The sequence below is a fragment of the Uloborus diversus genome, unplaced genomic scaffold (genome assembly GCF_026930045.1).
Source record: "Uloborus diversus isolate 005 unplaced genomic scaffold, Udiv.v.3.1 scaffold_1136, whole genome shotgun sequence".
Lineage (NCBI taxonomy): Eukaryota > Metazoa > Arthropoda > Arachnida > Araneae > Uloboridae > Uloborus > Uloborus diversus.
Window position 1 is genome coordinate 34,073 of NW_026557806.1, and position 17,328 is coordinate 51,400.

The following is a 17,328-nucleotide window of genomic DNA, read 5'->3' on the forward strand; positions in this document are numbered from 1 at the left end:
TTAAAAGAACTGGTCTTAGTTGTTCGGTTTCATTGATAAGTTTTTTTTTTTTTTTTTTTTTTGGTAGAGCGTTCGGCTATAAACTAGCTGAACTTCGGGTCCGCCATAGCTAATTTAGATTAGTATTACGCATTACAGATTAAAATTACGCATTATATGTAGAGTGCAGCTCTGGTTAGTTGAGCTGTCACCTTGACTATGTTGACCTGTTTTAGGGGAGTTTAGTGAAAAATAGACGTGTTGAATAGGCTCGGATTTTCGTTAGAATATTTTTGAAAACTACTAAGAAAGTTTCTCAACTCAATTTAGCACCAATTACCGCTCCCTATTTACCGAAACAGAGGTAAACATTGTCAGATTCGGAGCTCAACTTTTCAGAGCCTCACAAAACTCATTACAACAGATAACACACTTCAGGCAATAACATAAACGCGACGGGAATGCTCCTTGGCATTTCAACTCTTTTATGCAGGCTACAGTTATTATTCAGATGAATTGACTATTAATCAAATGGTGTTCTTTCTTTTTTTTTTTTTTTAAGCTTTAAATCCGTTCAGATTACTGAATATAATGTAAGCATAAAAAAATATTGGATTAAAAAATTCAGACCTCAAGGGAATCCTTTTTGCGCAGAAAAACTCTTCATTGTATGCTGAAATGTAGTTTTTGCTCTTAGCAGTGTTAGACTTTTTGTATAAATAAAACACTACTATACCAAATTGAAATTACAAGTCTCACCCAGTAAAACTTTAACTATTTATTCGAATACGATGAAAAAACATTAAATTTGTTATCAACTTCAAAAATAAATCCTTTTCTTATCCTCTGCTTTCGGCGGGAAAAAAATTGCAATTTTCCTACGTTCGAAAAATTACACATAAAAACGCATTCAGTTTAACTGATTTCGGTTTTGAATTTTAAGTGTTCGATTACAAGAAAAATATTTGCTGGCTTTCAAGCCGTAGCGGTTAAAGCAGCCTGCTATGGAAAATTGTATTAATTTTCAAAAATAAAACATTTATTTTCAATCTAATATATTATTTCTCTACAATGTTTGTTTCAATCGCTACGCCAGATCTTCCTCATTCCTTAATAAAATTCCATGTTTTACAAATAATTTTAAAGCGTATCAGCTGGCTAATGACAAAACATAGACGCACGGTTTTTTTTGTTTTTTTTTTTTTTTTTTGGCAAAAAGCTTTTTGGCTGTTTTTTATTACACATTGCTTCAATGAATAGCACTCGAAAACGAAAACGAAATTGCTCGGTTGGTTAGAGTGTCATGCTGACAATCAGAATGGCGCCAGTTCGAACCCGTGTCAATACATATATCTTTTATGCCTCTTTTTTTCCGTTACAGGCTCACATAGGCAGGATTGTATTTGCCACAACCCGTTTTTTCACATGCACAGCTACTGATTTTCACGAGTCATTCAGTCACACTTTTAATGATATTTATGTTTGTATTGAAAATACGTACAACCAAAAAGTGAGAGATCATTACATCATCACATCGTTGTATTTAATGAGGTTTTGTCGCTGATGTCTCTAAATTACATTCCTTCTTTTGTGCCTTTATTTTTTTCCGTTTACTTAAATTCGTGTTTTTTTTTTCAATTCTTCTTCATAATGTTCTTCTTTGAAATTTTTAAAGAGGGAATTGCCGCATGAAACGATTCTAAGCAGAGTGCGGAGTTCCGCACGGGTCGTCTAGTCTTTCTTATTGTTGCATTAATAAAGCTATTTTTATTCGCTAAAAAAATAATGATAATAAAAATAAATCAGCACCTCTTGGCGCGATTGGCGCCAAAGTTGAACCAAAGCCTCTTTACATATGGATTCACATATATTCCAAATTTCAACCAGAACGTAGCATTACTTCTTGAGATAGGGCACTCACAATGGAAAAAAAGAACGGGCAATTGCGCTACCCCCTTTTTAGCTGTTGACACCAAAATAAAATCAGCTTTTATACCCACTAAGGGCTACTTGCCGATAAATTTTTCTTTCATTCCGTTCATTAGTTCTTGAGATACAGCAGTCACAATTGACGACAAAAAACGTTCTATAACTCAACCCCCGTTTGAGTTATTGACACCAAAATTGAATCAGCACCTGCTCCTGTTACTGGCAACATATGGACTAAATTTTGTTTGATTCTGCCAGTTACTTCCTGAGGAATAGCAATCACGCGTAACTCAAAAAACCTCCCATTGCTCCACCCCCCTTGGATGAATTCGCGCCAAAAACCAATGGGCACAAGTTCACATAGGGGCACATATGTGTGCCAAATTTCGTTCGATTTCATGCGGTAGTTTTTGCTGTAGAGCGGCCACAAAATACTGGTCACACACAGACGTGACACACATACACACACACATACAGACAGACAGACATTTTCCAAAAATAGTCGAAATGGACTCAGCACACCTCAAAACGTTCGAATCCGTCAAAATTCGAAATTCGAAAATTTGCACGAATCCAATACTTTCTTCTATATATTAGATATAGAAGAAAGTAAAAAGACTAATTCCGAAATGTCGGAAATAAGTGTTTCAATGCAAAGTATTAGGATATGCTTCGAGATTGAGGGAAAAATCAATATACAAGCAAGAATCGAAAATTAACGGCGATGAAAAACCTTAAAATTTGACGGAATTCCATTGGAGGCAAGTGTAAGAGGCAAGCGCTGCCATTTCAAGAAATTATCAATAATAAGTTTTTTAGGCTAGGTAGGAATTTCAGTTAGGTTGTGTTAAAAACGTCAAAATAATTGAACTAGAGTATAAAAGTATTTTCATTGTTTAAAGTGCATTTTGTTAATTTATTGGTCAAGATTTTACGGTTAGCCTCCAAGACTCCATAAAAAAATCAAGTCCAAAAGTCGAGCAACTCCAAAAAAAAAGGCGACAAAGTCCATTCTTTGGAAAATTAAGAAACACATGCTGAAATTTGCGGGGCAAGCGGTACCACAATCGAGCGTTCTTGACAAATGTGCCTCGGCGAGAGAAAAACATCCGCTCGTTTTCTACGAACCGTCAATGAGAGTGAGGAGGAACTCAACACAATTTCAATGAGATTCGCACTTAATGTGGGCAGTGTCTGCTCGGAAGATTTGTTGGTGAAGCATAGTAATGCACTGGTTGATCAGCGTGTCGGCCGAAATCGACTAATCAGAGAGCCGAGACTGTATTTCGCGGTGATCACGGTAGTATTCCGGTGCTTCGCCGCGTGTCTCCTGCCGACGACCACCCGGTGGGTCCGAGCGCCGGGATTCCCTATAGTTCAGTGCTGCTTATCTGCTTGCGGCTCGGCGTTATGACCCCGTAGCTGCGCATGCAGAACCGTAGTTACGGAAGCGGATTTTCTGCCGCTTCGTCCCAAAGTGATTCATCGATGACTGTGCGCTCTCCCTCCTGGGCGTTGAAGCCTTTGTGGAAGAGGTTCTGTGTTCCGAACTGCTTCGGAAGAGCTCGTTTCCTAGACCGTATTGAGTTACGAGGGACTTGCCGTCGATCGCGGGTCCCGCGCCCCGTCGAGTGCGGGAGCGTGCAGTACGACTCTCGGTTTCGTGTCTCTTACACCTCGAACGTCCGGCTAACGTGGACTCTACCTGATTGATCCTGCCAGTATTCATATGCTTGTCTCAAAGATTAATTCATGCATGTCTAACTACATGCCGTATTAAGGCGAAACCGCGAATGGCTCATTAAACCAGTTATGGATCCTTTGATCGTAACTTACTACTTTGATAACATTGAAAATTCTACAGCTAATACATGCAGCAGAGCTCCGACTTTCGGGGACGAACGCTTTTATTAGACCAAAACCAATCGGACCTCGTTTCCGTTCCATGTGGTAACTCTGAATAACTTTGGGCTGATCGCACGGGCCCGTCCCGGCGATAAATCTTTCAAGTGTCTGCCTTATCAACTGTCGATGGTCGGTTACGCGCCTACCTTAAGAACTTCGTCCAAGGACGGGTAAACGGCTGGAGTAACAACGACTCTCCTTAGGTAACCAAATGCCTCGTGATCTAATTAGTGACGCGCATGAATTGATTAACGGGATTACCTGATATTGTCCATATCTACTATCTAGCGAAACCGCAGCCAAGGGAACGGACATGGAAAAATAAGTGGAGAAATCAGACCCTGCTGAGCTTGACTCTAGTCTGACTCTATGAAGAGACATGAGAAGTGTAGTATAAGTGGGAGGTAGTTCTGCTGCCAGCAGTGAAAAACCACTACTTTCATCGTGTCTTTACTGACTCTTCGAATATGCGAGTGGTTGCAAGAGACCACGTTTCTGACTCTAAATCCCGGGGCCTTGCGCCTCGGGACGATTCGCTGCGAGGACTGTGTCAGGCGATGAGTTTGACTGAGGCGGTACATCTGTCAAGAAGTAACGCAGGTGTCCTAAGGCGTTTTACCCTACGGAAGATTGTCGTTGCGTTAGTAATCCTGCTCAGTACGAGAGGAACCGCAGGATCGGACACTTGGTACATGTGCTTGGTCGTGTGACCAGTGGTGCGAACCTACCATTCGCGGGATTGTGACTGAACGCCTTAACCCGTTTAGTAAATGCAACGATACCGTTCGTGCTTTGCGCGTCGGAGGGCAAAGATATGTGTGGTGTTCATGTACACCCGAAAGAGTATGACTACCTCGGTGACGAACCCTATTCCATATAGAACGCGCCTGGGACAATTGGAACTGTGCGGTTCCTATCTCCTCTTCTCTGCGTCCAGCAGAGGAGAGGGGCTTTTTTTTATTTCTCAACAGAGAGGTTGTCGTGTTCGGAACATCGGGTATATTTTTTCTCTTTTTTTTTTTTTTTTTTTAATTGTTGAAGAGGTTTCCAGGTTCTGAAATCCGAAAGCAACTGCAAGTTTTTGGGGTTTTTTTAACAATCGGAGAGGTTTCCGTGTTCTGCACTTCGGTAGCAACTGCAAGATTTCGTTTTAATCTTTTAACTGTTGGAGAGGTTCCCGTGTTTTGAACTTCGACAGCAACCGACAGATTTTTTTTTTTAAATCTATTGGGGAGGTTTCCGTGTTCAGCCTTGAGGGAAATCAGGAGTTTTCGTCATTTTTTTTCAAAGTGTCGGAGAGATTACCATATGTTGTTTCCCCACAAAAACAAAACTTTATCCTGAAAAATACATTTTTACTGCTGTTAAGAAGTATGCAAAATGGATATTTCGGATGTCTGTACGTTCTTAAGCATATATCTACGGGTCGAAAAAAAAATCAAAATTAATTCAGGGGTGAGCAAAATGGAAATTAAGGCCGATTTTTTAGTGAAAATTTTTTTCCTTATACAATACTTCCTTTTTTGAAAAACAAAGTAAAAAGTATTAATGCATCGACAATAGAAATAAATTATCAATTAAATATCAAAAAGTATCAGTACATCAAAAAAAATGCAAAGTAGGTACTAATAATCGAAAAATAATTGAAAATTTAAAGAAAAATTTAAAGTAATAAAAATTACAAAATAATATCAAAGTCCGAAAAAAAATTAAGTCCGGAAATGAAAAAAAAAACACGAAATTTCGGCAAGGTCTGAAAAAAAAATGCGAAAAAACGACAAAGTCCGAAAACACTTTGAAAAACGACTAAGTCCGAAAACACATGGAAAAACGACTAAATCCGAAAACACATGGAAAAACAACTAAATCCGAAAACACATGGAAAAACGACGAAGTCTGAAAACACATGGAAAAACGACAAAGTCCGAAAACACACGGAAACTAGTATGTTGTGGCCATCACGAAACTTTCTTCTATATTTTTCCTTTTTCTGATCCCTCCCCATGCTTGACGAAGAAGCAATATTCCCAACAAAAACAAAATTACACATGCAAAAACTTGACGACCATCCCAATGTCTGAATTATTGCAAAAGCAAAGCAAAGAGCGAAAATTGAAAGTTATTTTAAAAGCCTTGCTTGAATTAATTACAAATATTTTATTTGTTAACAAACATAAGTTGGCAACAGTTAAAAATTTTAAATCATTGAGATAATATTTCCGATCATTTCCATACAATTAAAATCACGAGAAATACGCAGACGACAATCTATTACGATTTATCTTTCTTATTGTTGCATTAATAAAGCTTCTTTTATTCGCTAAAAAAATAATGAAAACAAAAATAAATCAGCACCTCTTGGCGCGATTGGCGCCAAAGTTGAACCAAAGCCTGTTTACATATGGATTCACATATATTCCAAATTTCAACCAGAACGTAGCATTACTTCTTGAGATAGGGCACTCACAATGGAAAAAAAGAACGGGTGATTGCGCTACCCCCTTTTTAGCTGTTGACACCAAAATTAAATCAGCTTTTATACCCACTAAGGGCTACTTGCCGATAATTTTTTCTTTCATTCCGTTCATTATTTCTTGAGATACAGCAGTCACAATTGACGACAAAAAACGTTCTATAGCTCAACCCCCGTTTGAGTTATTGACACCAAAATTGAATCAGCACCTGTTCCTGTTACTGGCAACATATGGACCAAATTTTGTTTGATTCCGCCGGTTACTTCCTGAGGAATAGCAATCACGCGTAACTCAAAAAACGTCCATTGCTCCACCCCCCTTGGATGAATTCGCGCCAAAAACCAATGGGCACAAGTTCACATAAGGGCACATATTTGTACCAAATTTCGTTCGATTTCATGCGGTAGTTTTTGCTGTAGAGCGGCCACAAAAAACTGGTCACACACAGACGTGACACACATACACACACACATACAGACAGACAGACATTTTCCAAAAATAGTCGAAATGGACTCAGCACACCTCAAAACGTTCGAATCCGTCAAAATTCGAAATTCGAAAATTTGCACGAATCCAATACTTTCTTCTATATATTAGATATAGAAGAAAGTAAAAAGACTAATTCCGAAATGTCGGAAATAAGTGTTTCAATGCAAAGTATTAGGATATGCTTCGAGATTGAGGGAAAAATCAATATACAAGCAAGAATCGAAAATTAACGGCGATGAAAAACCTTAAAATTTGACGGAATTCCATTGGAGGCAAGTGTAAGAGGCAAGCGCTGCCATTTCAAGAAATTATCAATAATAAGTTTTTTAGGCTAGGTAGGAATTTCAGTTAGGTTGTGTTAAAAACGTCAAAATAATTGAACTAGAGTATAAAAGTATTTTCATTGTTTAAAGTGCATTTTGTTAATTTATTGGTCAAGATTTTACGGTTAGCCTCCAAGACTCCATAAAAAAATCAAGTCCAAAAGTCGAGCAACTCCAAAAAAAAAGGCGACAAAGTAAATTCTTTGGAAAATTAAGAAACACATGCTGAAATTTGCGGGGCAAGCGGTACCACAATCGAGCGTTCTTGACAAATGTGCCTCGGCGAGAGAAAAACATCCGCTCGTTTTCTACGAACCGTCAATGAGAGTGAGGAGGAACTCAACACAATTTCAATGAGATTCGCACTTAATGTGGGCAGTGTCTGCTCGGAAGATTTGTTGGTGAAGCATAGTAATGCACTGGTTGATCAGCGTGTCGGCCGAAATCGACTAATCAGAGAGCCGAGACTGTATTTCGCGGTGATCACGGTAGTATTCCGGTGCTTCGCCGCGTGTCTCCTGCCGACGACCACCCGGTGGGTCCGAGCGCCGGGATTCCCTATAGTTCAGTGCTGCTTATCTGCATGCGGCTCGGCGTTATGACCCCATAGCTGCGCATGCAGAACCGTAGTTACGGAAGCGGATTTTCTGCCGCTTCGTCCCAAAGTGATTCATCGATGACTGTGCGCTCTCCCTCCTGGGCGTTGAAGCCTTTGTGGAAGAGGTTCTGTGTTCCGAACTGCTTCGGAAGAGCTCGTTTCCTAGACCGTATTGAGTTACGAGGGACTTGCCGTCGATCGCGGGTCCCGCGCCCCGTCGAGTGCGGGAGCGTGCAATACGACTCTCGGTTTCGTGTCTCTTACACCTCGAACGTCCGGCTAACGTGGACTCTACCTGATTGATCCTGCCAGTATTCATATGCTTGTCTCAAAGATTAATTCATGCATGTCTAACTACATGCCGTATTAAGGCGAAACCGCGAATGGCTCATTAAACCAGTTATGGATCCTTTGATCGTAACTTACTACTTTGATAACATTGAAAATTCTACAGCTAATACATGCAGCAGAGCTCCGACTTTCGGGGACGAACGCTTTTATTAGACCAAAACCAATCGGACCTCGTTTCCGTTCCATGTGGTAACTCGGAATAACTTTGGGCTGATCGCACGGGCCCGTCCCGGCGATAAATCTTTCAAGTGTCTGCCTTATCAACTGTCGATGGTCGGTTACGCGCCTACCTTAAGAACTTCGTCCAAGGACGGGTAAACGGCTGGAGTAACAACGACTCTCCTTAAGTAACCAAATGCCTCGTCATCTAATTAGTGACGCGCATGAATTGATTAACGGGATTACCTGATATTGTCCCTATCTACTATCTAGCGAAACCACAGCCAAGGGAACGGACTTGGAAAAATAAGTGGAGAAATCAGACCCTGCTGAGCTTGACTCTAGTCTGACTCTGTGAAGAGACATGAGAAGTGTAGTATAAGTGGGAGCTAGTTCTGCTGCCAGCAGTGAAAAACCACTACTTTCATCGTGTCTTTACTGACTCTGCGAATATGCGAGTGGTTGCAAGAGACCACGTTTCTGACTCTAAATCCTGGGGCCTTGCGCCTCGGGACGATTCGCTGCGAGGACTGTGTCAGGCGATGAGTTTGACTGAGGCGGTACATCTGTCAAGAAGTAACGCAGGTGTCCTAAGGCGTTTTACCCTACGGAAGATTGTCGTTGCGTTAGTAATCCTGCTCAGTACGAGAGGAACCGCAGGATCGGACACTTGGTACATGTGCTTGGTCGTGTGACCAGTGGTGCGAACCTACCATTCGCGGGATTGTGACTGAACGCCTTAACCCGTTTAGTAAATGCAACGATACCGTTCGTGCTTTGCGCGTCGGAGGGCAAAGATATGTGTGGTGTACATGTACACCCGAAAGGGTATGACTACCTCGGTGACGAACCCTATTCCATATAGAACGCGCCTGGGACAATTGGAACTGTGCGGTTCCTATCTCCTCTTCTCTGCGTCCAGCAGAGGAGAGGGGCTTTTTTTTATTTCTCAACAGAGAGGTTGTCGTGTTTGGAACATCGGGTATATTTTTTCTCTTTTTTTTTTTTTTTAATTGTTGAAGAGGTTTCCAGGTTCTGAAATCCGAAAGCAACTGCAAGTTTTTGGGTTTTTTTTCACAATCGGAGAGGTTTCCGTGTTCTGCACTTCGGGAGCAACTGCAAGATTTCGTTTTAATCTTTTAACTGTTGGAGAGGTTCCCGTGTTTTGAACTTCGACAGCAACCGACAAATTTTTTTTTTTTTAAATCTATTGGGGAGGTTTCCGTGTTCAGCCTTGAGGGAAATCAGCAGTTTTCGTCATTTTTTTTCAAAGTGTCGGAGAGATTACCATATGTTGTTTCCCCACAAAAACAAAACTTTATCCTGAAAAATACATTTTTACTGCTGTTAAGAAGTATGCAAAATGGATATTTCGGATGTCTGTACGTTCTTAAGCATATATCTACGGGTCGAAAAAAAATCAAAATTAATTCAGGGGTGAGCAAAATGGAAATTAAGGCCGATTTTTTAGTGAAAATTTTTTTCCTTATACAATACTTCCTTTTTTGAAAAACAAAGTAAAAAGTATTAATGCATCGACAATAGAAATAAATTATCAATTAAATATCAAAAAGTATCAGTACATCAAAAAAAATGCAAAGTAGATACTAATAATCGAAAAATAATTGAAAATTTAAAGAAAAATTTAAAGTAATAAAAATTACAAAATAATTTTAAAGTCCGAAAAAAAAATTAAGTCCGGAAATGAAAAAAAAAACACGAAATTTCGGCAAGGTCCGAAAAAAAATGCGAAAAAACGACAAAGTCCGAAAACACTTGGAAAAACGACTAAGTCCGAAAACACATGAAAAAACGACTAAGTCCGAAAACACATGGAAAAACGACTAAATCCGAAAACACATGGAAAAACGACGAAGTCTGAAAACACATGGAAAAACGACAAAGTCCGAAAACACACGGAAACGAGTATGTTGTGGCCATCACGAAACTTTCTTCTATATTTTTCCTTTTTCTGATCCCTCCCCATGCTTGACGAGGAAGCAATATTCCCAACAAAAACAAAATTACACATGCAAAAACTTGACGACCATCCCAATTCGCAACTCCAACGAACTGTAGGGGGCACTGAAGTCACTGTCTAATGGCGGAATTGAAAACTAAAACAAACGCACATGGTAACGAAGAAAATGCTAAAAGTGTTGTGATTTTTGTTCGTACGTATGATTTTTTCGCTTTATTCTTTTTAAATTAATTTTCAAAGTCTTGTGGATATTCTGGCCCACGTAGAAAGAAATGAGAATTCAAGAAGCATTACTAAACGTCAAAGATTAATGCAAACTACGTAGTTCGTAGTTCTAAGCAGCTATTTCCATGATGTTGAATTCGATATTTATCAATTCTTGATAAAACTAAATAATAATTGTGACCTGACAAGAACAACAATTAATGCTAGAAAATTCAATATGACATTACAAATTATTATCGAAAGAAGATGATACTTCTTTGCCTTGCTTGGCTAGCGCTTATTTTTTTTCCATTTGTAGCTGAGTTATTCCTCTCGAATTCCCGAATCGGTTCATTTAAAAATTTTCTGTTTCGATTTTTCTAATTTCTGAGTTACGATTTAATTGTGTCATGTTAGCAAATCATCAACAAAATTCTCACGGATATATGGTGGTAGTTTTCTTTTCAGTTGATTGACCATTATTTCTTTCACTTATCGAATTCTGTAATCTTACAACCATTTTATTCCACTCATGATAAAAATTAAAAATGGTTTAACTAAAAACGCGAAATCTCGCCAAGGCTACTTTGCTCGCACAATACCAAAATTATAACCCTAAACAAATTTGGCGAAACCTTTCAGCTGAGAATAAAAGGAATAAAGTAAATTCTTTCTAGGTTAAAAATTTTTCATTTTGTTCTACGATAATAAATCCAAGAAAATATTTTGCATACTGTTCATTCCAACTAAATGCTGCTGTAAAATATGATTAGTTAAATTAATTTAAGATTAAAAAAAACTCATATTGTTACAAATTCATACAAAACAATAAAAAATTTTACCTGGTATAACGTTATCCAATTTTGTTAATCCAGAGTTTTCTTGTTTACGCGCCCACCATTTAATACTTTTTTGAAAGAAATAAGGAAAACTAACATTATTTTGAGAAGCTCGAGAATACTCTTAGGGGACGAATTAATTTCTGTAGCTGAAAGCAAACTGAGACATATCGATTGCGTTAATAAATACTCAGAACAAACTGCCTGTGTTTACGTCAACAGACACACATGGAATTAAAACGTGGCAATGTTTTAGTTCCATCGGCAGTTTTGTAAATCACCGCAAGGTAGCGTATTCGAGCGCTGGAGTTCCGAATGTCTGAATTATTGCAAAAGCAAAGCAAAGAGCGAAAATTGAAAGTTATTTTAAAAGCCTTGCTTGAATTAATTACAAATATTTTATTTTTTAACAAACATAAGTTGGCAACAGTTAAAAATTTTAAATCATTGAGATAATATTTCCGATCATTTCCATACAATTAAAATCACGAGAAATACGCAGACGACAATCTATTACGATTTATCTTTCTTATTGTTGCATTAATAAAGCTACTTTTATTCGCTAAAAAAATAATGATAATAAAAATAAATCAGCACCTCTTGGCGCGATTGGCGCCAACGTTGAACCAAAGCCTGTTTACATATGGATTCACATATATTCCAAATTTCAACCAGAACGTAGCATTACTTCTTGAGATAGGGCACTCACAATGGAAAAAAAGAACGGGCGATTGCGCTACCCCCTTTTTAGCTGTTGACACCAAAATTAAATCAGCTTTTATACCCACTAAGGGCTACTTGCCGATAAATTTTTCTTTCATTCCGTTCATTATTTCTTGAGATACAGCAGTCACAATTGACGACAAAAAACGTTCTATAGCTCAACCCCCGTTTGAGTTATTGACACCAAAATTGAATGAGCACCTGTTCCTGTTACTGGCAACATATGGACCAAATTTTGTTTGATTCCGCCAGTTACTTCCTGATTAATAGCAATCACGCGTAACTCAAAAAACGTCCATTGCTCCACCCCCCTTGGATGAATTCGCGCCAAAAACCAATGGGCACAAGTTCACATAGGGGCACATATTTGTACCAAATTTCGTTCGATTTCATGCGGTAGTTTTTGCTGTAGAGCGGCTACAAAAAACTGGTCACACACAGACGTGACACACATACACACACACATACAGACAGACAGACATTTTCCAAAAATAGTCGAAATGGACTCAGCACACCTCAAAACGTTCGAATCCGTCAAAATTCGAAATTCGAAAATTTGCACGAATCCAATACTTTCTTCTATATATTAGATATAGAAGAAAGTAAAAAGACTAATTCCGAAATGTCGGAAATAAGTGTTTCAATGCAAAGTATTAGGATATGCTTCGAGATTGAAGGAAAAATCAATATACAAGCAAGAATCAAAAATTAACGGCGATGAAAAACTTTAAAATTTGACGGAATTCCATTGGAGGCAAGTGTAAGAGGCAAGCGCTGACATTTCAAGAAATTATCAATAATAAGTTTTTTAGGCTAGGTAGGAATTTCAGTTAGGTTGTGTTAAAAACGGCAAAATAATTGAACTAGAGTATAAAAGTATTTTCATTGTTTAAAGTGCATTTTGTTAATTTATTTGTCAAGATTTTACGGTTAGCCTCCAAGACTCCATAAAAAAGATCAAGTACAAAAGTCGAGCAACTCCAAAAAAAAAAAAAAAGGCGACAAAGTCCATTCTTTGGAAAATTGAGAAACACATGCTGAAATTCGCGGGGCAAGCGGTACCACAATCGAGTGTTCTTGACAAATGTGCCTCGGCGAGAGAAAAACATCCGCTCGTTCTCAACGAACCGTCAATGAGAGTGAGGAGGAACTCAACACAATTTCAATGAGATTCGCACTTAATGTGGGCAGTGTCTGCTCGGAAGATTAGTTGGTGAAGCATAGTAATGCACTGGTTGATCAGCGTGTCGGCCGAAATCGACTAATCAGAGAGCCGAGACTGTATTTCGCGGTGATCACGGTAGTATTCCGATGCTTCGCCGCGTGTCTCCTGCCGACGACCACCCGGTGGGTCCGAGCGCCGGGATTCCCTATAGTTCAGTGCTGCTTATCTGCTTGCGGCTCGGCGTTATGATCCCGTAGCTGCGCATGCAGAACCGTAGTTACGGAAGCGGATTTTCTGCCGCTTCGTCCCAAAGTGATTCATTGATGACTGTGCGCTCTCCCTCTTGGGCGTTGAAGCCTTTGTGGAGGAGGTTCTGTGTTCCGAACTGCTTCGGAAGAGCTCGTTTCCTAGACCGTATTGAGTTACGAGGGACTTGCCGTCGATCGCGGGTCCCGCGCCCCCGTCGAGTGCGGGAGCGTGCAGTACGACTCTCGGATTCGTGTCTCTTACACCTCGAACGTCCGGCTAACGTGGGCTCTACCTGATTGATCCTGCCAGTAGTCATATGCTTGTCTCAAAGATTAATTCATGCATGTCTAACTACATGCCGTATTAAGGCGAAACCGCGAATGGCTCATTAAACCAGTTATGGATCCTTTGATCGTAACTTACTACTTTGATAACATTGAAAATTCAAGAGCTAATACATGCAGCAGAGCTCCGACCTTCGGGGACGAACGCTTTTATTAGACCAAAACCAATCGGACCTCGTGTCCGTTCCATGTGGTAACTCTGAATAACTTTGGGCTGATCGCACGGGCCCGTCCCGGCGATAAATCTTTCAAGTGTCTGCCTTATCAACTGTCGATGGTAGGTTACGCGCCTACCTTAAGAACTTCGTCCAAGGATGGGTAAACGGCTGGAATAACAACGACTCTCCTAAGGTAACCAAATGCCTCGTCATCTAATTAGTGACGCCATGAATTGATTAACGGGATTACCTGATTTTGTCCCTATCTACTATCTAGCGAAACCACAGCCAAGGGAACGGACTTGGAAAAATAAGTGGAGAAATCAGACCCTGCTGAGCTTGACTCTAGTCTGACTCTGTGAAGAGACATGAGAAGTGTAGTATAAGTGGGAGGTAGTTCTGCTGCCAGCAGTGAAAAACCACTACTTTCATCGTGTCTTTACTGACTCTTCGAATATGCGAGTGGTTGCAAGAGACCACGTTTCTGACTCTAAGTCCTGGGGCCTTGCGCCTCGGGACGATTCGCTGCGAGGACAGTGTCAGGCGATGAGTTTGACTGAGGCGGTACATTTGTCAAGAAGTAACGCAGGTGTCCTAAGGCTTTTTACCCTACGGAAGGTTGTCGTTGCGGTAGTAATCCTGCTCAGTACGAGAGGAACCGCAGGATCGGACACTTGGTACATGTGCTTGGTCGTGTGACCAGTGGTGCGAACCTATCATTCGCGGGATTGTGACTGAACGCCTAAACCCGTTTAGTAAATGCAACGATACCGTTCGTGCTTTGCGCGTCGGAGGGCAAAAATATGTGTGGTGTACATGTACACCCGAAAGAGTACGACTACCTCGGTGACGAACCCTATTCCATATAGAACGCGCCTGGGACAATTGGAACTGTGCGGTTCCTATGTCCTGTTCTCTGCGTCCAGCAGAGGAGAGGGGCTTTTTTTTATTTCTGAACAGAGAGGTTGCCGTGTTCGGAACATCGGGTATATTTTTTTTCTCTTTTTTTTTTTTTTTTTTTAATTGTTGAAGAGGTTTTCAGGTTCTGAAATCCGAAAGCAACTGCAAGTTTTTGGGTTTTTTTTAACAATCGGAGAGGTTTCCGTGTTCTGCACTTCGGTAGCAACTGCAAGATTTTGTTTTAATTTTTTAACTGTTGGAGAGGTTCCCGTGTTCTGAACTTCGACAGCAACCGCTTATTTATTTTTTTTTAATTTATTGGGGAGGTTTCCGTGTTCAGGATTTCGAGGGAAATCAGGAGTTTTCGTCATTTTATTTTCAAAGTGTCGGAGAGATTTTACCATATGTTGTTTCCACAAAAAAACAAAACTTTATCCTGAAAAATACATTTTTACTGTTGTTAAGAATGGATATGCAAAATGGATATTTCGGATGTCTGTACGTTCTAAAGCATATATCTACGGGTCGGAAAAAAATCAATATTAATTCAGGGGTGAGCAGAATGGAAATTAAGGCCGATTTATGAGTGAAAATTTTTTTTCCTAATACAATACTTCCTTTTTTGAAAAACAAAGTAAAAAGTATTAATAAATCAACAATAAAAAAGAATTATCAATTATGTATCAAAAAGTATCAGTACATCAAAAAACATGCAAAGTAGATTCTAATAATCGAAAAATAATTGAAAATTTAAAGAAAAATTTAAAGTAATAAAAATTACTAAATAATTTCAAAGTCCGAAAAAAATAAGTGCGGAAATGAAAAAAAAACACTAAATTTCGGCAAAGTCAAAAAAAAAATGCGAAAAAACGACAAAGTCCGAAAACACTTGGAAAAACGACTAAGTCAAAAAACAATTGGAAAAACGACTAAGTCCGAAAACACATGGAAAAACGACTGTCTGAAAATACATGGAAAAACGACAAAGTCCGAAAACACACGGAAAAAAGACTAATTCCGAAACGTCGGAAATAAATGTTTCAATGCAAAGTATTAGGACATGCGCCGAGATTGAGGGAAAAATCAATATAACAGCAAGAATCGAAAATTAACGCCGATGAAAAACGTTAAAATTTGACGGAATTCAATTGGAAATAAGTGTAAGAGGCAAGCGTTGCAATTTTAAGAAATTATCAATAGTAAGTTTTTTAGGCTAAATAGGAATTTCAGTTATATTGTGTTAAAAACTAAAAACTAATTGAACAAGAGTATAAAAGTATTTTCATTGTTTAAAGTGCATTTTGTTAATTTATTTGTCAAGATTTTAGGGTTAGCCTCCAAGACTCCATAAAAAGATCAAGTCCAAAAGCCGAACAACTTCAAAAAAAAAAAAAAGAAAGGCCACAAAGTCCATTCTTTGGAAAATTGAAAAACACATGCGGAAATTCGCGAGGCAAGCGGTACCACAATCGAGTATTCTTGACAAATGTGTCTCGGCGAGAGAAAAACATCCTCCCGTTTTCAACGAACCGTCAATGAGAGTGAGGAGGAACTCAACAGAATTTCAATGAGATTCGCACTTAATGTGGGCAGTGTCTGCTCGAAAGATCAGTTGGTGAAGCATAGTAATGCACTGGTTTATCAGCGTGTCGGCCGAAATCGACTAATCAGAGAGCCGAGACTGTATTTCGCGGTGATCACGGTAGTATTCCGGTGCTTCGCCGCGAGTCTCCTGCCGACGACCACCCGGTGGGTCCGAGCGCCGGGATTCCCTATAGTTCAGTGCTGCTTATCTGCTTGCGGCTCGGCGTTATGGCTCCGTAGCTACGCTTGCAGAACCGTAGTTACGGAAGCGGATTTTCTGCCGCTTCGTCCCAAAGTGATTCGTCGATGACTGTGCGCTCTCCCTCCTGGGCGTTGAAGCTTTTGGGGAGGAGATTCTGTGTTCCAAACTGCTTCGAAAGAGCTCAAATCCTAGACCGTATTGAGTTACGAGGGACTTGCCGTCGATCGCGGGTCCCGCGCCCCCGTCGAGTGCGGGAGCGTACAGTACCGACTCTCGGATTCGCGTCTCTTACACCTCGAACGTCCGGCTAACGTGGACTCTACCTGATTGATCCTTCCAGTAGTCATATGCTTGTCTCAAAGATTAATTCATGCATGTCTAACTACATGCCGTATTAAGGCGAAACCGCGAATGGCTCATTAAACCAATTATGGATTCTTTGATCGTAACTTACTGCTTGGATAACATTGAAAAATCTAGAGCTAATACATGCAGCAGAGCTCCGACCTTCGGGGACGAACGCTTTTATTAGACCAAAACCAATCGGACCTCGTGTCCGTTCCATGTGGTAACTCTGAATAACTTTGGGCTGATCGCACGGGCCCTTCCCGGCGATAAATCTTTCAAGTGTCTGTCTTATCAACTGTCGATGGTAGGTTATGCGCCTACCTTAAGAACTTCGTCCAAGAACGGGTAAACGGCTGGAGTAACAATGACTTTCCTAAGGTAACCAAATGCCTGGTCATCTAATTAGTGACGCGCATGAATTGAT

The 17,328-nt window shown here is 39.9% G+C and overlaps 1 protein-coding gene across 1 annotated transcript; it reads right to left on the reverse strand.

Moving 5' to 3' along the window:
- Positions 1-8,465: 8,465 nt before the first annotated feature.
- On the reverse strand, positions 8,466-8,801 carry LOC129232264 (uncharacterized; the record flags this gene model as incomplete). Its single annotated transcript, XM_054866466.1, has 2 exons — positions 8,466-8,602; positions 8,708-8,801. Coding segments are annotated over 2 exons (231 nt in total), but the record flags the coding sequence as incomplete, so codon positions are not given.
- Positions 8,802-17,328: the final 8,527 nt, after the last annotated feature.